The sequence below is a fragment of the Opisthocomus hoazin genome, chromosome 14 (genome assembly GCF_030867145.1).
Source record: "Opisthocomus hoazin isolate bOpiHoa1 chromosome 14, bOpiHoa1.hap1, whole genome shotgun sequence".
Lineage (NCBI taxonomy): Eukaryota > Metazoa > Chordata > Aves > Opisthocomiformes > Opisthocomidae > Opisthocomus > Opisthocomus hoazin.
In genome coordinates, this window is record NC_134427.1 from 12097315 (window position 1) to 12124764 (window position 27450).

At 46.6% G+C, this 27450-nt stretch overlaps 1 protein-coding gene across 2 annotated transcripts in view; it reads right to left on the reverse strand.

Annotated features, from left to right (window-relative positions):
• LOC104329532 (gamma-aminobutyric acid type A receptor subunit alpha3) overlaps positions 1–27450 on the reverse strand; it is an 80207-nt gene that overhangs the window by 10817 nt on the left and 41940 nt on the right. For both annotated transcript variants that reach the window (XM_075435248.1, XM_075435247.1), the window contains exons 5-9: positions 25627–25847; positions 14569–14651; positions 10694–10837; positions 8907–9059; positions 6077–6288 (exon numbers count right to left, since the gene is read on the reverse strand). In XM_075435248.1, coding sequence (XP_075291363.1) covers positions 6077–6288; positions 8907–9059; positions 10694–10837; positions 14569–14651; positions 25627–25847 — 813 coding nt within the window. The remainder of the gene's footprint in view (positions 1–6076; positions 6289–8906; positions 9060–10693; positions 10838–14568; positions 14652–25626; positions 25848–27450) is intronic.

Genomic DNA, 27450 nt, shown 5'->3' on the forward strand with positions numbered 1-27450 from the left:
ATTAATCATCCACACTGCTTGTTACAGGAATAAGATGACCATAAGTGACATGACACTTTCAACTTGGCTAGCTTTCTGCCCCAGAGCTTGGAAAGTGGATCTGTCTTGCCTGGCCAAAGGCATCTGAAAACAGCAGGCTAAAATGGGAGAAAGTCAGGAAAATATGAATGCTGCAGGTAGTGATAGCAACCTACTGCTCCTACTAGTGCGATCCAGAGCCCTCAGGCATCAACTTGGGCTTCTCTGGACCTCGGATCAGGCTGTTCAGGTAGTGCAGAGGCTTGGAAGCATACAGCCAGGGCCTTTTTCCAGCTGTTTATGGAGCCCTGAGGTGAAGGACTTGGGGGTGTTGGTTGATGAGAAGATCAACGTGACCCAGCAATGTGCTCTCCCAGCTCAGAAAGCCAACTGTATTCTGAGCCACATCAAAAGAAGCATGTCCAGCAGGAAAAGGGAGGGGATTCTGCCCCTCTGCTCTGCTGTGGTGAGACCCCACCTGGATTCCTACATCCAGCTCTGGAGCCCTCAGCACAGGAAAGACATGGGGCTGTTGAAGCGGGGCCAGAGGAGGCCACAACGATGATCAGGGGACTGGAGAACCTCTGCTATGAGGAAAGGCCAAGAGAGTTAGGGTTGTTCAGCCCAGAGACGAGAAGGCTCTAGGGAGACCTTATCGCAGCCTTCCAGTACCTGAAGGGGCCTACAGGAAAGCTGGAGAGGGACTTTTTACAAGGGTGTGTAGTGATAGGACAATGGATAATGGCTTCAAGCTGAAAGAGGGTCTATTTAGATTAGGCATAAGAAAGAAATTCTTTACCATGAGTATGGTGAGGTGCTGGAATAGGTTGCCCAGAGAAGCTGTGGATGCTCCCTCCCTGGAAGTGTTCAAGGCCAGGTTGGATGGGGCTTTGAGCAACCGGGTCTAAGTGGAACGTGTCCCTGCCCATGGCAGGGGGGTTGGAACGAGATGATCTTTAAGGTCCCTTCCAACCCAACCCATTCTATGATTCTTCTGCCCTGGTCAGAGCTGGGAGTGGGAGCCTGGGTAGCCTTCGAGAGGCACCAGAGCACACACTACCTACACCAAGACACATGGATGTGCTCTGCTCCTGAGATACCAGAAGAAATGGTTCAGCCTGAATTTACTGGGCTGTGCTTTATAAATAAGTGACAATCAAAGCAAAATGTGCTTATTGCTGTCAGCTGCAAAGTAGCCTCCAGCCTTTCCCATGCACTTTTATCTGTCAGGAGTTCCACATCCTACTGAAACAAAAGGAAAGTGTGGAAAAACAGGAGGAAACCCCACATATGCTTTGAAATCTTGTCCTATTTAAAACATCTATGTTGAAAAGCAATTCCTTCGTTTATGGACCAGTTTGGGCACAGGGAGACTGAACAACTGCACAAAGCTGTCCCTACACTGCTCTCCTGAGAGAAAAGCTGTGGAAGCTGGTCTAGAAATAGATACGTTCCCGGGATATTGGAGTCTGACAAGTTCTTCCACAACACACATACTGGAAAATAATAGTATTTTTGTTAAATATGCTTGTCTTCAAGCTTCTCTCTAAATTACAGGAACTGCTGGTTCTGTCTCTGATCTGCTGGAGATTTATTTCTCTGCACCTGTTCCTTGACTAGAAATTTGGATTGGAAGCAGTATTCCTCTGACAGGCCACTCAGAAGGTTACCATCACCTATATCTGCAGTACCTGAGAAATGCAAGGTATCTGCCGCTTGCCATTCTAGAGCAAAGTCACTTTAATGACTGCCAAGTAGCTCTAGTCTCTGGCATACTTGTATCCTATAATTCAAAGTCCAGCAACAGCAGTTTCTGCTCCAGCAAATGTGCCACTCCTTCCTCATGCCTGCCAAAGTTCCCCTCTGCAGTGTACCAGAGATTTGATCCTATCAGAGAACAGCAGCAAAGTATTTTACACTGAGATGCCTGTACTGCGAGCAGAGCCAACAGCTCTGAACAACGCAATCTTGCATTAACAAGCAGTCTACGTCAATGCCAGGTTACTGTCAGCTGCTGGTGTAACCTTTCGCATCACTCATCCCTCCCATCTCTTCATTCGGATTATGTGGGACCGAGCCCAATCATCTTATGCTCCCTAGATCACCAGACAAAGACTCAGAGGTTGGATGGAGTCAATAATGAGCCCAACACACCATGCACACAGTGTTGAGAAAAAGACGGTGAAAAATTGTTGAAGAATGATACATGGAGCCTAGTGAAGATGACGAGAACATCAACCACATGCAATGCTATGGAGAGCAACAGGTCACTGCAAGTGCAATAGGACAAAGGACACACGGGCTGCAGAGCATGGTCAGCAAAGGAAGGTCCCGAAAAAAACTTATTTACCATAGTGAGGCAGAAAAGAAAAGAGATGGGTCTGAACCACCCCATGAGTCTGTAAGACTTCAGACTGGTTGAAAATGGTGGCCTGGGCTGTCAAGGTTGGTTCTAGTTCCTGTCTTGGCAGGGAGGGGATTGAAACAAAGATGACACAAATGGAAAGAAAAAAAGGAGAAAGAATAATGATTCCCAGCTGGCCTGGATCAAGGGGCAAACTTCAGAATTGCTGAAGAGTATGTTGGACAAAAAGCTAGGCTTTACTCAGTCAGTGGAAAAGACACATACTGGAAGTGGCAAGCATGTTCGTCACTTCCAAAATACAAGAAAGAAAACCATGATGATCACATCAACAGAGAGGTTTGGAGGATGCTTTTTGATGACTTTCTCTTGATGAAAAGACATGTGAAAAGTACATAAAAAGCCTGGACCTAATCTTCTCATCATGCACTATAGGATTATTGTCTTTAGGGTGAGAAGGATAAAGATCCAGGACTATTCCTCCATCGAAAGTGTGTTCTTCTTTGTTCTTGTGTATCTGACTGCAGCTACTTGTATTGTTTTTGTTGCTTCTTGCCACCAAGGATTTCAAGGCAATGTCATACAAGCACAGATACAGACCTGAAACAGATTTTATGCATAAACATTGTGTTGCAGGAGCGAGTGGGTTTAAGTAAGCATCTTCCAAAGATCTAAAGCATCTTCCATCCTGAGGAACAGACAACACTTTTTTTCAGAGAACTCCACGATAAATGTAATCTTTGAAGACTTCATCAGTTTCCCAGTGACAAAGTCATCATTAATGGTTGTCTTTTCAAATCCGTACTGTAACAGCCACTCAGAAAGTGACCTTGTTGGCTCAAGAGATGGCCATCCCTATAGATGGGATGGATGGGACACAATGGATCTCACTCTGTTCAGACACAGCCCTTCTGTCCTGAAGTGGATCTTTTTAACAAGATATTTTGAGGATACTGGAGATAGGGAGCTTTGCGGCTACTGATACCACTCATCTTTCGATCTCTTTGGCCTCTCATGCCTCCCCAGCTACTGCCATCTCCCACCTTCCTCCTGATGATGTTTTTTTAAAAATAATCTTTGCTAACAAGTTTTCCACATTGGATCCAGATACCTCTCTCCAGTTCGATCTGCATCTCTAGGTTGGTTGCAGCCACTCTGCCATACAAAAAGAGAGGAAATCCTTCATCCACAACTAGCAATTACTGGTGTCAGGCAGGAAAGTCTTGGAAAATTTTTGGGTCGAAGAAGCATTAGTCAAATCTTCTCAGAGTGTGCGCTAAAGGGATTTTTTGGTGACATCTATGGTGATATCTGCCTGCCTTTCATTAGAGGAGAACTGCAGAGAATGTGCAGAGTAGCTCCCAGCTAGAACCATAACCCAGCTGTGGCTATAGCCAGAACATCATCATGATCATTTATGATGCAGAGATCAGTGATTCACCAATATCAGCCCATCATGTTAGAGTCTACCTGAAAAAATATTCTGTTCCATCTAAACCAATAGGTTGGCTGAGGGAAGAAAGAAAAAATGGAACCAGCTCTGAGAGAGTGAACACAGTGGGAGTGCCTGTCAGCAACCAGCAGATTTGCAAGGCAGTGTTTTCTTTTAAATAGGATGGGAAGCATTGCTGCTGCCTGCATTTCAGGTGAGGGAAGGGCTGATGCTTATTGATTCTTGTTTCATGTTCATGTAAGGAAACAATCAAACCTGGAGTAGGGATCCTTGCCATCACATCAATAAAGAGCATTCTTTTTGGCTGGAAGGAAGGCTCTCCAGAGACCAGTGCACAGCCTGGGCTTGTCACTTGTAGTTTTAGTCCTGGTACAAACACTTTAAAATGCCAATAGTTATTCTTCTTCCTCCTCTTCCTTTTGTGGTTTCAACCACCTGGCTTGTCAATTGTTCCAAGAAGAGCTAATTAAGGCTGAAAATGAGCCAATGAGGCACCCTCATTGCGTAGCAAATTCACTGCTTGGAAATATTCGATGGAATAAGGATGAAAAGCATATATGATGACACAACGTATTGCCAATATAAGAGCCCACCAATCTTCAGGGAGCTCTCTGAGCTGCAGAGGCCGGGAGTAGCCTTCTAGATAAAGATCAGGGTTGGCTTGAAAAAGCATCCAGAAATTTGGATCCTTCCTGGTTCTCCAGCCTGATACCAGCTGCAGCAAGCTCACAAAGAGCACTCCCTCTGAAACATTCCTGGTCCTGCTTTGTTTTCTTGTTTGATTACTACACGCACAAACATTCTGCATGGTCTTACCCTATTGTTTCAGCACTGTTAATCTTGCAGTGCTGGGTCAATGAATAAATTAAGGAGCATGCTGCTTCTATGACAAACTAAAGCTTTTGAGACTTTGGTGCTTTTTCGGCTGTGCCCAGGTCATGTAATTGCTCAAGGCTGTGTGCATACTGACTTTAGAATTTGCCCATCCCTGAAAGGGACATGGTTGCTTTGAGGACATGTTCTGATCCTTCGCTCATGCCAATGACCCAGGAAAGGATTCTCTTATCTCTAGAGGCCAGATCAGTGTTATTGTTCACGATGGAAGTGGAAGACCATCAGCTGGCCTCCTCTGGAACCTTTCTGCCATGAGTCTGTTGCTCAGACCACAGCTGCAAAAGTAAACAGATAGAGAGAGTCCAAGAAACACAAGAGAGAGGCATTCAACACCCAGTGATGGCTGTGGTTCTGCATAAGGCCTCTCTGCTCCTCCTTTGACCTCCATACCAGAGAGATGGCTGGCTGTTGTCCTCCCAAAAGTTACTGCAATTCTGCCAGATATTTGCATACTGCCCCACAACAATTTTAAACAACACATTAAAAAGCAAAATATAAAGGCTCCAGAACCAAGAATAAGGACAAAGCTAATTTGCAAATTGATTCAATAAATATGAACAAGGAGTAGCATGCTACAGTAAGCGATTTCTCGGCGCAGCTGATATTAAATCGGTTAGCAGTGAGTGGGCACGAGCAGGGGTAGCAGTGGCTATCAGGAAGGAAGCTGCCAGAGAGGCTGATCCTGAGTGAGAAGGGAAAATGTGGGTAACGCCAGGCACTAAATTACTGCCAGTTGCTGTTTCTGACTGCTTGCTTCCTACCCACTCGCTTGGCCCAAGCTTACAAAACAGCAGCTGCTGGCAGCTGTGGGCAACAGCACGAGAGTTAGACCTCCCCATTGCTACACCATGCTTACCCATGACAGGGAAAACCTACAATTGGGGATACCAGCCGCAGGGGACACAGCAGAGTGGGACCATCTCTGTGGATGAGGCTGGCATCCGGTGGCATATTTGGGTTTGTGTGGCATGCTAGCAACAAGGAGCAGGGCATTTATGGGTTGGAGGAAGAAGAAAGGAGAGAGGAGATCACTGGTAGAGCAAGACCAAAACATGCACATATTCATGTTTCCACTGGCAAAATGTCGTGCAGAAGGAGAGGGAAAAGTGAGCAGTCATGCCTGAGTGTTTTTCTCCAGCTAAGCACAGCGACCAGCCCTTCAAGCCCTTCCTCCCTCAACCCTCAAGAACCGCTCCAGTCAAGATCTGAGCTGGGGACCCCAGTAAGTAGCATCCAGCCTCCTGAAGTGCTGCGGGGCTGCATGTCACCCACTCCTGACCCCGGCACAGCTCTCTCATGCAGCGTTTCTTCACCACCCCCTCCTTCTTGGCCTTGGCCACAGGGCTGACCTTCATCTCTTGGGCCTCCAGCACCTTCTTGCCATCCCAAGCCCAGCTGCGCTTAGTGAAGTAGTTGACAGTGGCGAATTCAATCAGCGCAGAAAACACAAAGGCGTAACAGACGGCTATGAACCAGTCCATGGCCGTCGCGTACGCCACTTTAGGTAGCGAGTTTCTTGCGCTGATGCTTAGTGTGGTCATGGTGAGGACTGTAGTGACACCTGTGGAAACACAGCAGGAGACAAGGATGGTGTGACACCATACACTCATACCCACCCAGTTTCTCCTCAAACCACACAGTTGTCATTTCCATCATGTAAATTTAGGAGCCATCCTCTAAGCCATGTGGCCCACATTCCCGCTGTCATTAAGGGAGTCTTATCCAGAACAAGTCCGTGGTGATACTTGTAGAATAACAAAACAGTCCAGGTTGGAAGGGAAATCAGCTTGTCCAACCCTTGCTTGAATCAGGGCCAACTTCAGGTTTCTCAGGGCCTTCGGTGGTTCAGTATTGAATATCTCCAATTCATATAATCAATGGCAAACATCTGCGTTAGGATGAGATTAATCTTCCCCAAACTCCATCAACTAGATCTCTCCTCACTATGAAAGAGTCCTAGCTCATAGGTAGGCACCTGCATTCAGTTAATCGTCTGCTAATAGGCTAAGCTGCGTGATGCTAAACCCAGCTCCCTCATGTAGAATATGCCATGGAGAAGCCTCTAGTTGCTTTTGCAATAAAATAAAAATAATAAAATAACAGTAAAAACGACAGCTAGGTGATTGGAACCTCATGGAGGACCAGAAACTGGCCACTCACCCAATGTGGTTCTCTCAGCGTTTTGGAATAGTGTCTTGTAACCTGCATGGATGGATGCCTGGGATCCTGGGTCCTGCTGGCATGGCCAGGCACCTGTTGGTGGCCCGAGCTTCCAGAATGAATGTCACTATGATTTCTCTCAGAAAAAATATCTGTTGCAAAGTGCCTTTTAAAGCTTTTTTTCACTAAAGCAAGCAACCGTTGCTATCCATTTTCCCCAATAATGTGATTTTCAATTAAAAATGCATTTAAAACATTATAAAAATATTGACTAATTTTCACTTCCCTTAAGCCATACTCCTGGTAATTGAAGAGTTTCAATAATATTCTTGACAATACTTTCTGAGCGGCGAAAAAAGGAATAAACAATTGAAGTTCTCATTATTTTCTTCATAGGAAAGCAAGGCAATTTGGGAGCAAACACATTTTTCTCAAAGGTAGGTTTTAATTTTTCAGTCAGCTCTTTTCTGCTTAATCTGAGGTGCTACTCCAGGAAACCAGTCCAACTGCAAATCTCAAGATAACATAGGAGGGAATCAAATATCCTCAGAGAAGGGCTCGCCCCTGGTGTCGGGAGTGCAGAGACACTCCAGAACTGATGCAGGTGTAAGAGATCACCTGAGGCATGGACAGATATGGGGTATCCAGGTGTGCACTTTGTGGGATTCAGTTGCAAAACTATTCAGAGATAGGTAAGGAAAGTTCATCCATGACTCTATCTATGCCTGAACTGGTCCTATTTTCCATGTGATTTCTGTCTGATCCCCCCCTTTTCCATTCTGCTGGATGAAAGCACCAAAAAGTGGGTGCTAAGGTGCCATATCCCCTCTTCACTGTCACAACTGTTCAACGCAGGTCTTGCAGTCTGGATCTCGCAAACCAGTTTGGTCATACTAACTGCCCTGCTCCCTACAGCTGCACTTGACCCTGGGGATTGCTGTAGGATTTGTATCACCAGGCAAGGGAAGGCAACCTGGTGCTAATAGGAAGAAGCTGGGGTCAACTGTAAATTTTAAAGTTTGTTTATGACCTAAATTTCACAAGCCCCAGTGAGCACAAACCCCATAATGAATCCCTTCTAGTTCATTTAGGAGGAAGCAGAACCTCCTGTGACCCTCCCTGTCTCCCTTTCCAGTCCACAGCATGGGAACAAGGTCCAGGCCTGTGGAGAGGGTCTGGAAAGGAGGACATCAGCCTTGTTGGGTTTGTGGGACTATTTGTATCGTGACTCTTGCTACTGAGGAAATGCTTCATGATTTTTGAAACCACACCACTTTCTGTCTTGTTCAAAAACACAAGCAGATGGTACCATATATCCCCTCTCTGCTTGGTGACTTTTGTCCAATATACTCTCTGTTAACCGGGATCTGCTGGGCACCATTATTTCCAGGAAATACAATCCTGCAGCATCACACATGGTCTCTGAGCATGTGTGTGTAGATCTTGAGCTAAAGGTCTTGCCAGGAGAGCACAAAGCAATTCTGTTATTAAATGTTTGCAAAAGCTATTAATATATGTGCAATGCCAGCCTGACACTTTTCCTCGGAGAGAGGATCTGAAAGCAGCTGAAGAAAATAATAACAATATATTTACCATGCAGTTATACTGCCTCAGCCCAGGAACTTGTTATGTGGAGCTCTGACCAAGGGCACATTAGCAATTTCAAAGGTAGAGCTTTAAATGCCTCCCCATGTACCTATCCTCTCCTCAAATCAAAAGCCAATATGGATAAGCAGACACAGCCAAATGCATATAATTAGATGATCAATACCTTGATTACTGTTAATATTTATGGCTTGGCTTGTAGCAGAAACATGGACAGGAGTATTTTTGTGGTGATTCAGTGGAAGCAGGAGCACTGGGAAAACACTGAGAGCTATTCTGGGAAATGGCCAGCAGCTTCACTGATGCTGGTCAAGGCCTGGAGAAGACCAGCTCTGATGCTCAGCCTATTTCCCATCACTTGTCATGCCTTTCTCCCCTGACCTGAGAGGATGCCCCCCATTCTCCCAGACTCACCAAAAACTGTTCGGGCAGGAACGGACTCCCTGTTAAGCCAGAAGGAGACCTGGGACAGGATGACAGTCATAATGCAGGGTAGGTAGGTCTGGATCACAAAGTACCCAATCTTCCTCTTGAGGTGGAAGTGTGTGGTCATGACGACATACTCTCCTGCAGAGATAGCCAGTTAGAGATGCTGAGCCGCCAGTGCTTTCCAGGATGGGGCCAGCTGACCACCAATCCATCTCTAAACCACTAAAGGTCTGTCCTGAACAAACTTTCAAGTTCTTAGATGAAATTGCAGCATGTGTGTTATATTGTTACTGGCTGGCATGCCCTGGTATCTCACAGTACTGCAGGCCACCCTAACAGCTGTGTGAAGGAGGGATGCATGCTGCAGCACACTGCTGGCGCTGACTTTGCATGTCCTGTACATGCACACACAACTGCTGTGCCACGCCAGGCCTATGCCCCAGTGTAGCCTGGGTGAGTTCCATGTAGCATATGTCCTTTAAAAATACTTCTCTGGAGACATCTTTAATTCACTACCAAAGAATTGTGGGACAATGGCAAATCAATGCCAATTATCAACCAGGCAACAGGCTTTCCATTTCACCCCAGGCACAAGACACCTCTGGAGGTCTCTCCTGACCCAGCTCCCATCCGTTTTCTGCTCCAGCCTAGGGACCAACTTTGTGGTTAAGATCCCATCAGCCTAGAGAGACCATTCTGTAGGATTTCAGAACTAAGGATTTTATTTTCTCTGACAAAGCTGAAAATATTCCACCTTTTCTTGCCGTGATCATCTCAAAAATCAGGGCAAGTTCTGTCGTTAAAGGTCTGGGCTGTAAACCAAAGAAGCAGCTGTCCCTGTTTTCCCTCGATGCCCTATTCCTCCACTCAAAGCTTTGGCTATTTTGTTGGATTATTGTGCCTTTTTGTTGTGAGTGTGGCTCTGCTAAATCATTACACACAGGAGCCTTTAGCAGCTTTCTTGCCACTTCAGGTTATTCATCTGTACATTTTACTACAACTTAAGTAGAGAGATGGGTCAGATATTATGACATTTAGTTCCCTGGACTCTCCACATTTCCCCAAGGGAGGTGATATGAGTTGTTACAGACAGACACTATTAAAATCAAGTGCACCAGAGAGGAAATATCCTCAAATGAGAGAACTACTGGTGCATACAGAAGGAAAAAAAAAAAAATAGGAAAAAAGGAAAGATGAGAGACACACATAAGAAAACAGAAGCTATCAGTACCTGGATTCAAAGGGGAAGGGAGGAGCAGCAGATGGGAAAGACAGATGATTAATATTGGTCATTAATCAGAGGAAGCATTTGTTTGGGATAATCTTCTATTAGCTATGATATTGTTTGTGTAAGCAGATGCAGTGAAAATCACACTGAACATTATGTAGCATTTGCCTCCACTGCCCGCAATGCTCTCCTGAGGGACTGGAAAGGGATCCAAGACAAATGAATCCACAGTACCAAGAACCAGCTGGGCAAGGTGGGGCAAATTTTCCACACAGCAGGTCATTTTTAGATGCTTGAAATAATTTTTCTAGAGGCTATGGGTGATAAGGCTCTTTCAGTGCAAACCCTTTACTGCCTCTTGGTGACTGCTCCAGATGTCCCCAGACATATTCTTCAACAGCACATGGCTTGGGAAGTACTGTGGTTCTCACTGCCCACAGGTACTGCCTCTATAATTATGCCAAATCATGGCATTCAAAGCCCATGGGTCCCATCTCGTCTGACTGTGCTCAGCCCACGCATCTCATTGTGGTCCCACAAGTACCTGTGCTGGATCGAACCATCTCTGTCCCAACAACATGACCCAGCAGGTCATACTGGTTCAGCCGAGATCCACCCTTTGCTACTTCCACTGATTTATCCTTCCCCAGTGTCCAGGTGTAAATCACCTCTGTCTTTGTGTAGGCATCTGCAGAGGAGAAAGAAAAATGAGGTTTATGCTTCTGCCTGACCTAAAATATACCAAAATTAGCCTGTAGCCAAATTAATCCTTCCTGTGTGTTCCTCAGAGCCACATGGCTGAGCACAGCCAAGCATGGCCAGAGACCAAGGCAGTTCAACAACTGTTAAGTCAAATGAGAAAGAGGGAGCTGGGATTTTTGGGAGGGAGCTGGAAGAGGGGGCAGAGCACTGTCGTAGAGAGACAGGGTGTCCCCTTGACGTGCTGACTCTGCAAGGGTTGGCTCAAAGTAGAGACAAGATAGGAAGGTGTCCAGACCAGCAGGCTGCTGGGGCAGCAGGACGGCCACAGCCCTGCCGTGCCGGGGACCAGGAGAGTCATGCTGGCAGCAGCTGGTGAGAAAGGCTAAAGGCAGATGGGGTTGAATTTTAGGTTAGGGAGAAAAAGATAAAAATCCTCACTCTCACTTGGAAGCAACCCTCTCCAAGCCTCTCAGCTTTGGAGGTGGTGTGCCCTCCCACCAAGATGCTTTTGCCCTGCGTGACCCTGTGTTTACCATCCTCCAGGCCAATCTGCCAGGCAGCGAGGGAGGGCAGTACTGAGAAAAGCCTGCCCACACATCGAAAGAGAAACAGCAGGCAAAAGCCACTGGACTGCTGTGAGGGGTAGCGCCAGGCTCAGGGCCAGGGTATCCTTCCCGGGGCTTGCAAGTTCCCCTCTCTATCCCACCTGCTCAATTCTCCATATGCAGTCACCTCTTTGTAACACACACAGTCACCATCACCTTCAGAAGCCTTTGTGACCAAACCCCTGCTTGTCACTCGCTTTCCCAACAGCTCCTGCATGCTCTTGGTTTTGCCAATCCTGTGGTTTCCAGAGACTGAGTCTCTTCAGACTACTAGGAGCTACTTCTCTCCGTAATGCCCAAGCTTCCTGCCCATACATGCTCTGCATCAGTTTTTTAGGCAAGAACAAAACTCTCTAAAACAAGTCTTCAATTAATTTTTACCACCAGCTTCTCCTATTAAGGGATTCTTTGACTGGAATCAGGTCAAGCAACGGGTCAGGTCTACTACAGAAAAGTCTCAGCTCCTGCTTTGCGGAAAGATTGTATCCTGAGACAACCAGATTTCTCTGATCTTTTTAAAACAACCACTGTTATTGCTGCACTGTAGGTTTTGGCAAACCTGTTAAATACCAAGCAGGCACCGTGCAAAATGGGAGGAGTGGTTTTGATGATCAGCCAATGTCTCTCAGCATGCCAGTGTGCTGTCTAAGCACTTCTGATGCAGGCTGGCACCTCTCATCCCATGTGCAACACTGTTTTTCCAGCCCCTCCTTCCAGCTCTCAACATGCTTCTGGAGACCTCCGTTCTCCTTCAGGCTTAGCTTTGTACAGCTCTGCCAATGCTCTTCTGCCTTAATGGGCAGCACCTTCTGCTCTAGTAGTCACAGTTCACCCACTGCCACTCTCAGTCTACAAAGGAAACCTGCCCACAGTTTCATTGCCATCATCACCAAAAACACTGTTGTCTACATATCTGGTTGTCTGGGACAGAAGTGTATCTGGTGTCATGTAGGCATGGCATGGATGCTTGGAACATATTTAATGTCATGAAGCTGTTTTGGTTCTACTCAATGCCTGGCTTGCAATGCAGTCTAGTCAAATCCAAACAAGGACAGCTCTTTGACATTTAGTGGAGCTGGTAACTTGAGCAATTTCTGCTAGCCTAGTCTCAGATAGGTGCTGTACAAATGTCCTTTGACTGCCTTACAAACAGTTGTTCTCTGCTGTGTACATCCATCTTCTAGGGAGCATGGCGATAAGTAAAGCCATCACCTTCACTGCATTTGGTCCAAGGAATGATGCAGGTGGGCAGCTGAAGCTACCTGAAATGCCTGATGCTCTTACTTCTGCAAGCCCTCTGCCTTCCCTCTGTGCAAATCACTCTCCCTTGGGTGGCTTCCATGGTGGCACAGGGACAGGGGGCCACTGGTGAACCATTCAGGTTGTGAGGATCACTGGAAGGGTGGTCAATGAGGCACATTTGGCTCTCCTTTGAAGAGCACATGTCTGGCCCTGGAGTTGTCCTTCTATGTACAAATCTGACCCACTCTAAGCTTCTTGCAAATTAGCAGCTTCCAGCTGTCGACAGCTGTTTGGTGCAAACACTAATCCTACTCCAACATAGGAGAGGTGAGCTCAGATGCTATGCAGATGGGTGCTTTAGAAAGATCTGTACTAATGTCCATCAGGGGCAGTTCTCTGAGCTGCTTGTGTCAAAACTCTCATCATTCAGAGGCCAAATCAGTAAAAACACCCAGAAGAACCCCAAAGGGTGTTCCAGCAGAAATATGCACATTAATCTCTTTTCCTTACCAAGAAACATTATAAGCAATTAGATGTCGAGTAATCTGCCTTCCTGCAAGTCTTGTAATAATCCCAGAGTTTAGGCCTGAGGTATGAGATTTTGTATCCCTCCTCACAAGGTCAATTAACATTAATAATTCATCCTTCTCTAAGGCTTGCTATTTTACTTACTGGCCTTAGTGATGTCTTCTGGCAATGAGTTCTACATTTAATTAGATGCTGCCTAAGAAATAACTTTATTTTAATAGTTTTGAATAATCCAGTTTCATGGATGTATTTTGTCATGAGGCAGAGGAGAAAATGTGCATGATAAACATGATTTCTTCTGGTGTCAATCAAACTTTTCAACTTTCTCCATAATTAACTCCCAAATGGCTACAGGAAGGAAGGATCAGTTTAGAAAGGTTGCAATTTCTCTGTTTTCTTAGGGTCCAAAAAGGAGATTACTGGTGGGGGCTCATTCTTTAGTTGGAGGTGGGTAACTCTTCCATCTAACGCAAACACAGACTGAGAGTGGTGCTCAGTTCCTGGACCTGGAGGAGACTTCAGGCAGAGTGGGGCTACGAAGTTTATTTCCACATTATGGTGAATCAGTGGCTTGGGATTTTTTTCACACTCACTTTAGGAACAAAACCAAAAGAAATTCAACTTGCCTACGGGAGAGAAGAGGGAACTTATTCCTAGGCAGCGTAGGGGAAGCCCAGGCAGATGAGAAGCTGCAAGCCTGGTAGAACCTTTTGACTCACCAGCAGCCTGCAAATCTTCCTTAAACCAGCACCCTTTGGTGTTCGGAATGAGTTTCCAAGCCTTTTACTTGAGAGAATCCTGCCTGACAGACTGAAGAGGAGGAAGGGTTTGTAATCTCCATTGGAGCATAGAGCCAGAGCAACCAGTGATTTCAGGCTCTGCCCACATTGGCAGGAGTGTCACAGGGAAGCTGGACAGGACATCTAGCAGCAGATACCACTACTATCTGCCCAAATCCTTTCCCCCAGGAAAAATGATGAAGGAAAAGCAGCTCTCAGTTTTCCACCAATGCCAGTCCTGCTGAGGTAGCACTGAAGAGGCAGCACTGTCCAGCAAAGGCAGGGAGGGCAATGGGAAGCTGCTCTGCCCGCTTCCCTAATAAACTTACAGCAAAACCATATGTGTCTAACCCATCCTGCAAGCCTGAACTGACCACAGATTTGCTTGCTGCTGACAATGGTAGGAATTGCACTTATGAGATACCAGAAATAAATTTTTTATTCACATTATCATTAGCAATAATTAATAACAGTTACTAAAATACAGGAAAACACTAGCCACACAAAGGCCTGTTCTTTAGCTCTGTACCCGCCTCCTTGCAGAGGCTGGTCAAAGTACTTACAGCTCCCAAATTTCAGTGGGCAAGCATGCACATCCATGGGGAAGTCCTCCAGGTGCATGGGGCACTCTGCATGAATTGTTAGCCTACAAGAAAAAAACACAGGGCATGATCAGATACACACGGCTGCAGAGGCTCCTGCCTGGCCCTTCTGCCATGGCATCTTTGCCCTGCATTCATCCAAGGCAACAAAGACCACAGTGTGGTCACTAACCTCTGTGTCTGCGGGCAGAAGTCCATCAGCTGTGGAGAGAACAGCACACACACGGATCTGGCCACCTTTCTCATTGTGTAAACTCAACCCTATTGACTGAGTTCATCTTTATCCACTCAGCGCAATCAGAAAATCTGCCAAAGCCCAGGACTTCTGTTTGCGTATGCACTGTGCACAAAGAGCTCGTTAACGCTTGGGGCCAGGGGACATCTCATTGATCATGCTGGAAAGCAGAAGGAAGGGCTTCCAGGCAACATGGCCTGTTCTTACCAGTGGTCTGGAAGGAGCCGAGAGCTGGCAGATTGTTCAGTCAAGAAGCCACAGATCTACTGGGCTTGCTGAGCAAAGTCACAGCCATGAAGTTGCAAGAGTTGCACCAGGGTATAACACACCCCTGTGCATGTGGGCACCTTGTCCCACCTCTTCCCCCGCTGGTGGCACTGCAGAGGATGCTGCGGGCAGATGCAGAGCTGCGTGTCCTGAGGCTATGTGGGGGGCTGCAGGACAACTTGTGCGCTTTACGTATCCACCAAATCCCAGTAGGATACCTCGTCAGAAAGCAGTTTTGTAAGGGAGGCACAACCATTAAAGCAGTGCGCTGCAGAATATGGGGCCAGGCATAAAAGAATCAGCTATAAAAGGCTCTAAAAAAAGTAGCTCTAAGCTCGTGTTCCTTCCTGCAGTATTGCAAAGCCTGCAGCCTCAGAGGGGGAGCCAGGAGAGATGGCTTCTCAGGAGATGTCTAATACAATCTCCTCTGAAGGAACTATTTGTAGAAAAAAGGACCCACTTCTGATGGCTCAGCAAAATAACAAATAAACCATGACAGAAGCGACAGGTGGATGCAAAGGGCAGGCACACAAACCTAAGGCTGAATGTGGCTTGTGGAAAACTCAGGTCAAGAAGCACAGTGGAAAGCTTCTATTGAGATATTTTCCTTCCGCTGGAAAAATGTTCAGGTAAGTTATTCTTCACAGAAAATACTGAGGCTTAGTCAAATGCAAAACAAACCCTGACAAAAATAAAGGGTTCAGATTTTGTTTGCTAAAAGCATAGAAAAAAAAAGAAAGGAAACAAAAGAAAAATAAAGGTTCTTTCTTCCAGGTGGACAAAGCTTAAATGATTCTATCAAAAAAAAAAAAAAAAAAAAAAGGACTGTTTTTTGAACTAGACACAAAAAAAAAATGTGGACAAAACCAAGTACTTCACAAATTGCTCTAAAAACCCCTGTGGGGGAAGCAAAGCAGAATCGAGTTGGCTTGGAGGTGGCAGGGGATCTTGAGGCTGCACCGATGGTGGCTGCAGGCGGCAGATGGTGCTGTGACAGGCGGGCACCAGCACAGGTGAGGGATGAGGCAGCAGCAAATTCCTGCACAGCTGCTCCACATCGGCTGCACTGGGAACACTCCACCGGCTGTGAATTTTGCTCTGCCAGGTGAGGAAATGAACCTCTCAATTTCAGATCCACATCCATCCTCGTCTGTTTCTTAGAGGGTCTAGGAAAGCTGGCGTCCCCACGAGAGACAGGCAGAGGCATTAAATCAAGAAGCGGAGGAGCAGAGCTGGAAACTGCCATAACTTCGATGGGGCAGGGCTGGATGACCAAAACACTCCTGCGTGACTCAGAGCCCCTGCAGCACCCAGAGTAGGGGTTTAGATCCCAGTTAACCCAGCCTTTGGGAATGTCTGAGGCGTGCGACCCCTTTGCAGTGGTCACTGCAGTCACAGTGCCACAGAGCAGATGGCATCATGGGGAAGTCTACGCCTTACTCTTGTATGAGCTAGCACAGGAAAGCAGTGAGTTTCCTGCAGACCTTCTGAACCCTGCCCCGCAGTGTTTCAGTGGTACCTCCTTGCTCTTTAATGCAACAGCAGCACATACTCATTTCTTCTGTTTTTTCAGTGCCAGGTACCACTGCCCTATCTCCACCAGGCACATCCGCCCCACTGTGCCCCAGGAGCTGCCCCATAGCGGGAACAAAGAAAACCTATAAAAGCAACTCCCACACTTGGGACAGGTTTGGTCGTGATAAACAGCTCTTAGGTATTCAGCATCTGCAGGACATGGTCCCTGTACGCTCCATAGGGACTACTTGCACTGAAGCCCTGAGGGGCTGGCTGTTGAGTCACCATTCACTGTTAGGTCCCAAGGGCTCACAGCCCAAGCGTGGATGATGTAATGCGCCATACTCTGGCCAGGTGAACCACAGCAGGTTTATTGGGTCTATTCAGGCTGATTCCTCCAGCAGAGGAGGCCAGTGGGTACTTATAAAGATGTACAAAACTTGGGTGAACTCAGAGCAAACCACACCTTGCTGTCATGTCTCAGCTTACTGCTTCCATGATTCAGAGGCTGTATCCAGGTTTTGATTGCACCAGAGACGGAGGACCTTTTCTACTCTTGAGTCTGTCAATCCTTTCTGAATCCATGTACATGAATAGTGACCAGTATGCCCTGTAGTAATCATTCTGCTGACAAAAAGGTGATGATGACTGTCGTGCTTGCATTATGCCTGACCCCAGATTGGCTTCCTCAGCCAATCCAAGAACCACTGTGTGGTCAATGTAACTACCTTGGAAACAAATCACTCTTCATGACTTGCTGATGGCTTTTTCACCTCTGGACTGAAAGTACCTGTTTTATACGAGAGAGAAGAACACCTGATCTCTAGGACTTCAGCCAAGACTCACTGAAGTCAGTGGAAAGACTGATAGTGATTTTGACAAGCCTACAAGCACACTGTTGGAATCATAGAATCATACAATCATTAAGGTTGGAAAAGACCTCTAAGTCCAACTGTCAACCCAACACCACTATGCCTACTAAACTATGTCCTGAAGTGCCATGTCCACACGTTTATTTGAACACCTCCAGGGATGGTGACTCCACCACTTCCCTGGGCAGCCTGTTCCGATGCTTCACCACTCTTTCAGTAAATGATTTTTTCCTAATATCCAAACTAAACTTCCCCTAACACAACTTGAGGCTATTTCCTCTTGTCCTATCACTGGTTACTTGGGAGAAGAGACCGACACCCACCTCACTACAACCTCCTTTCAGGTAGTTGTAGAGAGGAGTAAGGTCTGCCCCCCTCAGTCTCCTCCAGACTGAACAACCCCAATTCCCCCAGATGCTCCTCATAAAACCTGTGCTCTAGACCCTTCAGCAGCCTTGTCGCCCTTCTCTGGACATGCTCCAGCAACTCAATGTCCTTCTTGTAGTGAGGGGACCCAAACTGAACACAGTATTCAAGGTGCAGCATCACCTGTGCTGAGTCAGGGGGGACGATCACTTCCCTACTCCTGCTGGCCACTCTATTCCCAATACAAGCCACAATGCCATTGGCCTTCTTGTCCACCTGGGCACACTGCTGGCTCATGTTCAGCTGGCCATCAGCCGGCACCCCAAGGTCCTTTTGCTCCAGGCAGCTTTCCAACCACTCTTCCCCAAGCCTGTAGTGTCACATGGGGTTGTTGTGACCCAAGTGCCAGGACTCAGCACTTGGCCTTGTTGAACCTCATACAGCTGGCCTCAGCCCATCAATCCAGTCTGTCCAGATCCCTCTGCAGAGCCTTCCTACCCTCAAGCAGATCAACACTCCCGCCCAGCCTGGTGTTATCTGCAAACTTACTGAGGGTGCACTCAATCCCCTCATCCAGATCATTGATAAAGGTGTTAAACAACACTGGGCCCAAAACTGAGCCCTGGGGAACATCACTTGTGACCGGCTGCCAATTGGATTTAACTCCATTCACCACAACTCTCTGGGCTCAGCCATCCAACCAGTTTTTTGCCCAGTGAAGTGTAGAACCATCCAAACCACGAACAACCAGTTTCTCCAGGAGAATGCTGTGGGAAACAGTGTAAAAGGCCTTATTAAAGTCCAGGTAGATAACATCCACAGCCTCTCCCTCATCCACTAGGTGGGTCACCTCGTCATAGAAAAAGATTGGGTTGGTCAAGCAGGACCTACTTTTCATGAACCCATGCTGGCTGGGCCTGATCACCGTGTTGTCCTGCACATGCCGGGTGAGCGCACTCAAGATGAACTACTCCATAATCTTCCCCGGCACTGAGGTCAGGCTGACAGTCCTGTAGTTCCCTGGATCCTCCTTCTGGCCCTTCTTGTAGATGGGTGTCACACTGGCAAGCCTCCAGGTGTCTGGGACCTCCCCTGTTAACCAGGACTGCTCATACATGATTTTCTTCTGGACACTCAAAAGTCACCATGAATAATTTGCTCATTTGCTCAGATGCCTCTCTTTCGTAATCTGGATGAAGATTAGGATTTCAAGAAGCAGGTATGAAAACCTGGCAGCAAGGTGTGGACTTGACAGCCATGCTGCTTCTTTTCTGTTTCTTTTGTGATGCTTTCTTCTGTCAGCTCAAAAGTCACTTGGGGAGCTTCACGGTTGGCAAGCTGGTCAAGCATGTCCTCACAGATCTTACCATTCAATTCTTTCTGTATCCTTTCCAACTGCAATGGATTTTTTGCTTCTAATATTTGCCACTTGTGTAAAGGAAATGTTGATACATTTCCCCAGTCTCCCTCAGAAGGCCACACAAGACTTTTCCTTTTTACCTTCCTATTCCTTTGTTTGCTTCACTAATTACTTTATTATTTCAAAAGGCTCTTAGCTGGGTGTTCCCAAAGTTGGCTTTTCCAAAGGACCTCTCCTCTGATCAGTGTATCCTCCTGAAGTATCCTGAATTCTCCCCAAAAAACAGAAAGACCTTTTTTGTCCACTGTAGCCTTTGCAAGTCTTGGCTGTGATCAACAGCCTCTATGAATAAGGCTGAATGACTGAAAGGACTGCAGTTGTGGGTCCAGTGGTTGGATACCATTTAGAGCAGCCAAGAGGAGCCTCAGAAGGGACCAAGGTGGAAGCAGAGACCAGACGGGCACGAGCTGGCCTTGGCTGTACCCTCCTGCCCTCTCCAGGCCATGGCCAACAAAAGCAAGTGTTGTCAAGGGAAGAAGACAACTTTATATGGATGCTGGATGACTCTGTAGGTGTGTGGGAATGCAGCAATCACATTTTAAATCTAAAGTGTATTTTATTAGCTGAGCCAGTAAACACCACCACAATAAATCTATCAACAAACCACTGAAAAAGCAACATAATTGCCACTTCTCCAGCTACAACTGAAGTCTCCTGAAATCAAATAAAAAAGAAAATGCTGTATCATTCCAGTGAGATGAGTCTGGTTCAACAACTTCAGTCAGCCAGAAGTCAGCACGTTGACAGATGACACGTGAAGGGAGTCAGCTTCCCTGCTGATGAGGGAAGCAACATAGGCATTCCCCCTCCCAGATGTTCTCCCTTCCTGAAATCGCTTCACTTTGCCCTCACACATGCCAGGGTGTGCTGGCTCCTCGATATGCTTTCCCTACGACCAGAATGCATGCACTGCTGCTGTCTCCTGCTCACACCTCTGCCCTTCGCACCCCTTGGCCAACTTTCACCCCCTTCCCACAGCCTCTCTTGCACACGCTCATCTTTCAGAGTGTTAATTAGCAGAGGTATTTAGGTGAGCTGTGGAATCAATGACTGCTCAGGAGAGTGCCCACATTCCCCATCCACTTCCCTCCCTGCTGGCCTTCCCCGACACCTCCTGTTGCTGGTGAGGGACTCCTCAGCACCATATGCTTTGCCTAATGAAATGTCAAAATGTCAAAATGTCAAATGAAGAGGAACGTATCTCACTTTCCAGACATTTACTACTGCCTTTGCAGCATTTGGGTAAAAGGACCTGTTGCAGAAATACTCATCTTTGCCCCTTACCCTGTGCAAGGGAGCTTATGGCCAGCTAGCCACAGAGGTTTCCATCATTTCTCCCATGCCCTGTTCAGGTCCAGACAACTGAGCTCTGAAATGTCATCATAAAGCCTAAGCAGCACGTGAAAAATAGCCAGGCTGCCAGCAATCACATAATCCAGCTGTTGTATCCTTTGACTCATCTGTCCCAAGCACTAGCAATAACTTATGCAGAACTGTCTTGAAATCAAACCCCAAACTCCTCATGTTTTCTCTTCACTTTGCTGGCACAATGGCACCAAAAGTGGAACATCTAGGAGAGAAACCATATTTGTCTCTTTAAAGACACGGGAAGTCCTTTGAACTGCTCAACACAATGGAAAAAAGCGTGAATCAGGCTAAACATACCTCTCCCAGGGCTGACGGTACAACAAACCACTTCAGCTTCGTTCTCATGGTTACCGGAGCTTAGCGAAGCCTTTGATGTGTCATTAGAGCCCCTGTCGTTACCTGCGTCGTGCTGCAGGATGAGCGAGAGTCTCAGTGCAATTTCTGGGACGCAAATGTAATAATCCCTTGGTGTATGTGTGGCACAAAAGCATGACAGCACCCTGCACAGCAGAACCAACTTTGTTTATGCCAGGAATATTGCTTGAATTTTATCCTGATTTCTCCTCTAGGAGATTCATTAATAACCACAGTCAGGCTGAATAGTGTTTACGGTTTAGGCTGTGTGAGAATCTAGGTTAGGTTTAATTGCTGAGAATTGAGCTTGAGGGCCAAATTTCTTCTAGGATCCTTGTGCTGGCTCTGAAAGCACTGAATTCACTTTGCATCCTCCCCCCGCCCCTGGAGATTTCAGCCCATGATGGCAGAAATGCGGTGAGATAAGGTGATCTCTGAAGATTTCTCCGTCCCGGGACAGCTTTCTGACAAAAGTCTGCCTGCACAAAACCAAGCCTGGATAATAGATCATTTCTGCCTTTGGATCCACTCTGGAACCTGTGAGGCAGGGAAAACCAGACTGCAAATCTCATCTCTGTTCGACTGTTTGTGTGTTTAGCAGTCTAGCTTAGGTCTGCTCAAGTCCATTTACGCTGTTGTCTAGGATCAGCCCTGATGTGGGATGCTGCCAAATAGCTGCCTGTCTGTACTACCCAGAGGAGGAGGTGCTGAGATGTCCCAGCTGCTGCTATTGCAGACAGGAGAATGATGATTGCACCTCCACTGCATGGAAGATTTCTGCAAGCTCCAGCCTACAGCTCTCACAAGTTTCTCAGGGGTTAAAAAAACCAGGCAGTAAAGACAACCCAAAGCCTTTGCTGGGGGAGACACCGTGAGGCTCTGTGATTTCAAAAAGCACCCTGGGAAGCTCAAAACCCTGAACAGGTCACAATAGTTACGGGACTTGTTATCATGTTCGACAGTCCCAGTAGGACTTCAAGTGTCCTGGGTGCCTTTGTACTCAGCTTTCCCGCCTGTTCTGCCTCTGCCTCACCCAGCGGTTCATCGACCCTCCTTCACAAGTGCTCGTGCACTGCTGCTAAGGACTTTGCGTTGTATTTAGCAATACAGGTTCTCCAGGCAAAGTCTCTGGGCATGCAGATGAATGCATCAGCCTGGCAGTTAAAGAAAACATCCTTTAAGTGCATAACATGAGCACGTATTGTCTGGGAACCACTCTGACAATAACCACAAAACCTCAACATGCTGCTCTGACAGTCCCTGTGAAGAGCAGGAGAGCTCTTTAAAGCCTGGATTCACAAAGTTGAATCCCATCAGCACAGTATTAAGCTTTTACTATTTTCATATACTTCAAGGCCAGGAAGAGCCAGAATATTATCTATGTGCCCCACACAATTGAAGCCAGAGAGTACATCCAGAGACTGCTGCAGCAGCTAAGTTTTAGTCTGAGTGTTATGTAAATTCACACTCAACTCCCAGTTTATTGTACTCAGGTCTGACACCAGATCTTTGAGGCCCTAGCTGGGCCTTTGTGAACTACTTGGATCTTGTAGGAGCTCCACAAACAAGACTGCAGAGGCAGGGCTGCATAATAAAACTGTGTTCTCCCTGCCCTCTAAGGCAGCGGGAGCAGCAGGGAAGAGGCAGAGCGATCGGTAATCCTGTCCCTTCCTCAGCAGCCAGAAGGAGGGGAATAGAGAAATGCAATTTTGTGCTGTGGTCACAAAGACCATCTTGTCACCCAGGTGCCAAGGCTGGAGTCAGTGATCAGATGTTTGCACTGTGATGTTGCACCAATGTCTGAGGAGGCTATGCCGTGACTAAAGAAAATCTCTGGACGCTCATCTACAGCTGGTGTGTGACTCCTTGAAGCTCAGGTCAGTGATAAAGAGGCTCTCTCCAGCAGCTATAAATATTGTCACACAGGTGTAATTTTGCTGGCTGCGTGTGTCAGAGTTGCTGTTCCACCAGAGCAACTTCATCTATAAACGTAAGCCTTGACTAAGAGTAGTTGGCTTTCACAGCAGGATAAATAGCAAGAGACATGGCTCTAATTACACATCAGCAGAACTGATCCCTCAAGGATATTGGCTGGTACAAGGTAACAGAGTAGGTTGTGTCTCAGGAGTCAAACTGCATGGCAATGTATCAGTCTAGACTGAGCCTGCAAGGGATCACCTGGGCAGTCCTGCCAGTCCAGGGGAAATCTGGTGGAAGTTCAAACTCACTCCCTAGTCAGCAGGACAGAGCATGCCTCTGAGATCTGAACTTTACTGGATGTCAGCTGTGTGGGGCTGAGCTTGGCTTCATGGTCCTACTCCTTCCTTTGAGAAGGACAGCTGTGCATACCCCTGGGCATGGGGGAGAACAGATAATGTGCCACTTGGACATAAAACATTAGTTTCCTTCCAGCCTTTTCCTGGGAGGAGGTTTCAAAGCACTTAATAATGGAGGGTGATACCATTACCATCATTTTACAGGGGAATTGACGTGTGAGTGCCTACGAGTGGCAGAGCCAGGTAGGACTTGATCTCTGACCCTCAGCCTGATGTACAGTCCTGGACCATGCAGTCTGTGCCCTTGCATCTTCTTTTCTGAGCCCCGACTCAAAAGACACTGTGTGGCCCTGAGCAGGCATTTCCTTCAGCAGCAGGGAGACGGGCAATCATCAGATGCACCAGGACAGACATTCCATCTTGGATGCGTTGAACTGCACACCCAGAGGAGCCCTGCTTTGCCCCTGACACACTGTCCTGTGCAGTGGGCAGTGCTTTCCAGATGGCCCTCTGGCCACCTCTAACCACATCTCCAGGTTGGTCGAATACTGCCTGGAGCCCCACCAAGGTAGCTTCACACGCATCGGCACAGCAGTAATCTGTGCTGGGTAAGGAAAAGATCTCTATGCACTACAGCTCCTGGTACTTATGCAATACAACATGTGACAAAAGGCCTCGTTGTACAACCCTCAAACTTTGGGTATCTCTGACACACAAAGGAAGGTCCAGACTCTCCTTCATCCCCCCTTCTTTGGGAGACAGTTAAACTGAAGGATACGTTGAATTTATTTTTAAAATCCCATGATTCCATTTTCTTCAAGCAGCTCATTCCCAAAAGCATCGTGGTGCTGCCATCTTGGCACCTGCCCAACCCTACACAGAAAAGTAAATCCAATCCTTTCTCAGTCACACAAAACTTGCTGAAGCTAATGGCTGTTTGCTGAATAAAGAAGAAGTGAAATGACATAAAAGCCCTGAAATTGAGTCCTTTTTTGCTGTCTTATTCCAGTAGCTCCTATAACACTTGAGAGTCAAGCAAGGATACAAACTGGGGGGTGTTAGTCATCCACACACACAGGTCAGAGAGCTGGGAGTGGGAGCAGAACTGAGCCCTTAAGTCAAGTTGGGCTTCTCTCTTCATTTACCCCATCTGCCTCAGTAACACGAGATCACTGATGTGTGGAGACCTAAACCCCCAGGGCACTGGCAGGATTAGCTTATATTTGAGAACTGCTGCACAAAAGCAGAGGATTGTTTATCAATGTAGGCTGTAAAACTTGCTGACACTATGTAGATTCACAGCCAGCTTCACTATGAAGAGATTAAATTCTGTCGGGTCCTCAAAAAACAGAGGTGAAAGTACAGCATCTCAGCACACAGAATCCACAATGAAGCCTGTTATCAGTTAAGATTGGCTTGAAGATGGAGGCGGAGAAAATAATTTTTGAAAACAAAGATCGACAGCTTTCCAAAAACAACTCAGTACCTTTCTTGTGCACCTGTGAGTAGCTTGTTGTTTCATTTATGTTTCATTTATGACTGCCCAAACATGGTTCCACAACCATGACTCGTGTTTTAGAAGGAAGACCCCCGTTACTGCAGCTCACAGTGTGGTTGCACAGGCTGTATCACTGCCTGGGGTCTCATGCTGCAAAGGCAACCTCATGTTTGGGGCTCCCAGTGAGAACTCAGCTGGGGACAACATGGGCTGGGTTAAACTGAGAACTTCCAATGGCCTTTCCAAACCGGTCACCTCCAAAGCACATTTTTTAATAAGCTGGTGATTTTTTCTCCTACTGATGTGCCTTGATCACATAGGTTTGGATTATTGATTCCATGAAGCAGGAAAAAAAGAGCCGTTGTTCTCACAAGCAAGCTTGGGCTCATTAGATGTTTGCAATGGCTCCAGTGTAACATGCTGAACAAATTTAGATCTGTTCTCAAGCTGCTGGAGAATAACAAATTCTCCCATCCTAATGTTCCCCTACCAATACTGGAAACCGAACTTCATATCCCACCAGAGGTCAGGAACAAAAATTAGTTGGGTGGCGCACCATCTCCATGAACTATAGATCCCAACACTTCTACCTAATCACATAAAAGAAAAAAATCAACATGAATGATGAGAAAAAAGCTACCTGTAAAAATGTGCTTGAGTTGAGGATCAGTGATGCTACATAGATAGGAAATAAGGACAGCTGGGAAAGCAGCAGGGTGAGACTCAAGTGTGCTAAAAGAGTCAGTGGAAGTCTGCACAGACTCTGCTGTAATGTACTCTGAGGTCCCATCCTTGCCTGCATGTGTATAGGGACCTGGAAGATCCTGGTCCAGGAGACACAAACTTACCTCATGGTGTACAGGAGGGTGCCATTGTCCACCAGGCGCAGCAACTTGTTGGGCGTTGTCATGTTATGGGCGACAGATTTCTTCCCATTGTGGAAAAAGGTGTCAGGAGTCCAGATCTTACTGGCCAGCAAGTTGTTCAGGGGAAGTATTTTCATGGGACCATCAAACTTCAGCCTTTCATCTCTCCAGGATTGCCGGAAAAAGACATCAATAGTGTATTCCTTTGTGGAGAAAGGAGAGAAAAGTAAGTCTTGTTTTATGTCTTCATTGTAAACAAGCCACCTCAAGAAATGGTAAACATCTTTTGTCATTGAGCGTACTGTGTTCTGGCACACCTTTGTTGACATGAAGTGTGATGCAACGAGAAGTAGAGATTAATGGCAGTGGAGAAGTCTGTGGAGGATAAAGGATGTTTACCATATTTTCTATAATGACTTACATGTGACACCAAAATTTGAATTTCAATGTTTCTGACCACTGCAGACAAGCTGCAGAGTAGAGCCTACAGTGGTCAGTGACCAGTCCTGGGGCAGCTCTGCTGCACCACCACCTTTATCCAGATGTTTCAGGGGAGGAAACCATTATGTGCAGCTGCATGGGAATTTAAAAAGGCAAAAAATAAAGTTCCTGGAGATTGAATTTAGCCAGGATGCTGGTAATTATACCCCTGCTCATAAAAAAAAAAAAAAAAAGTTCCATGACATTATCTTAATGCTGATTTTTTTCCCCAGGCCACTTCTAGAAAAGCACTGAATCAAGGATCTTGCAAACCTGCATTACAAGATCCTGTGACTTTCTTTTCTTTTTCTTCTTTTTCCTGTTTTTCCCCTCTTTTTCCTCTTTTCCTCCCCTCCCCCCTTCCTCCCCCCTGTTGAGGCAATTAGAAGTCACCTATTTGAATTAGAAGTCATCTATATGAAACCCTGCAGCCAGGGCCAGCTCCTCGCTCAGTGTGTGCAGCCTCGGAAACCACTTGACCAAGCAGCAAAGGTGCTATGGCTCCCAGGCAAAATTAGATCCATCTACCCGGTGCCTGGCATAAGGGACTGCTGTTCCCCATGACCTGAGCCACACTATGTCTTCTGAGGGTCCATGTCACTTGAGGGAAAGTCTTCAGCCCGTCAGCACGAGCTCCACCACCGCTCACCTCTACCACACAGAACTCCCCTTGCTAACAAAAGATCTTCTTAGCTCACAAGGTTTTCAGAGAGAGACAGGGGATTCGGAAAATCTGTCTGTCCCAGTTGTTCTTCCCCTGCTGCTGGAGATTCATAGTCTTTATTTATGGGTTCCTGGAGGCTTCAGGGCCAACTAAACTTATCATTGTGAGTGATTTCTTTCCTGCAGTGCTTCTCAGCACCATTTAAAAGCTGCTGTGCATCAGTTTCCTATAGGTCACAGAAATTCCTACAGGTTTTGCAGCAGATGGCAGCTGAATGAAAGCATATTGGTAGAGAAATTCATCCCTGCTCCCTGGTCACAGAGCCACTCAAATGTGAAATTTCTGGAGCCTTGTTGGGGGAAGGAAAGAGAAGATCCTATACTGCTATAGGCGCTGCCCTGTACAAGATATTCTGCCACTTCATGGAAGTAATTTTCACTTTGTGATTTTAAGCTCAGTAAAGGGGTAAAACCAAAGGAATAAGCCTGCACGAAATCCCAGGAAGTAGGTTTGGGAAAAGTCCATATCAGGATAAGAGCTATCTTACTCAGAACTCTCTGTTCCTATTAAAAAAAAAAAAAAAGAAGCAAAACTTCTATAACAACTTCCGAGGCCCTGTTTTTCTTTTTTTATGCTCACGAATCGTTCCCGAAGAAAAGACA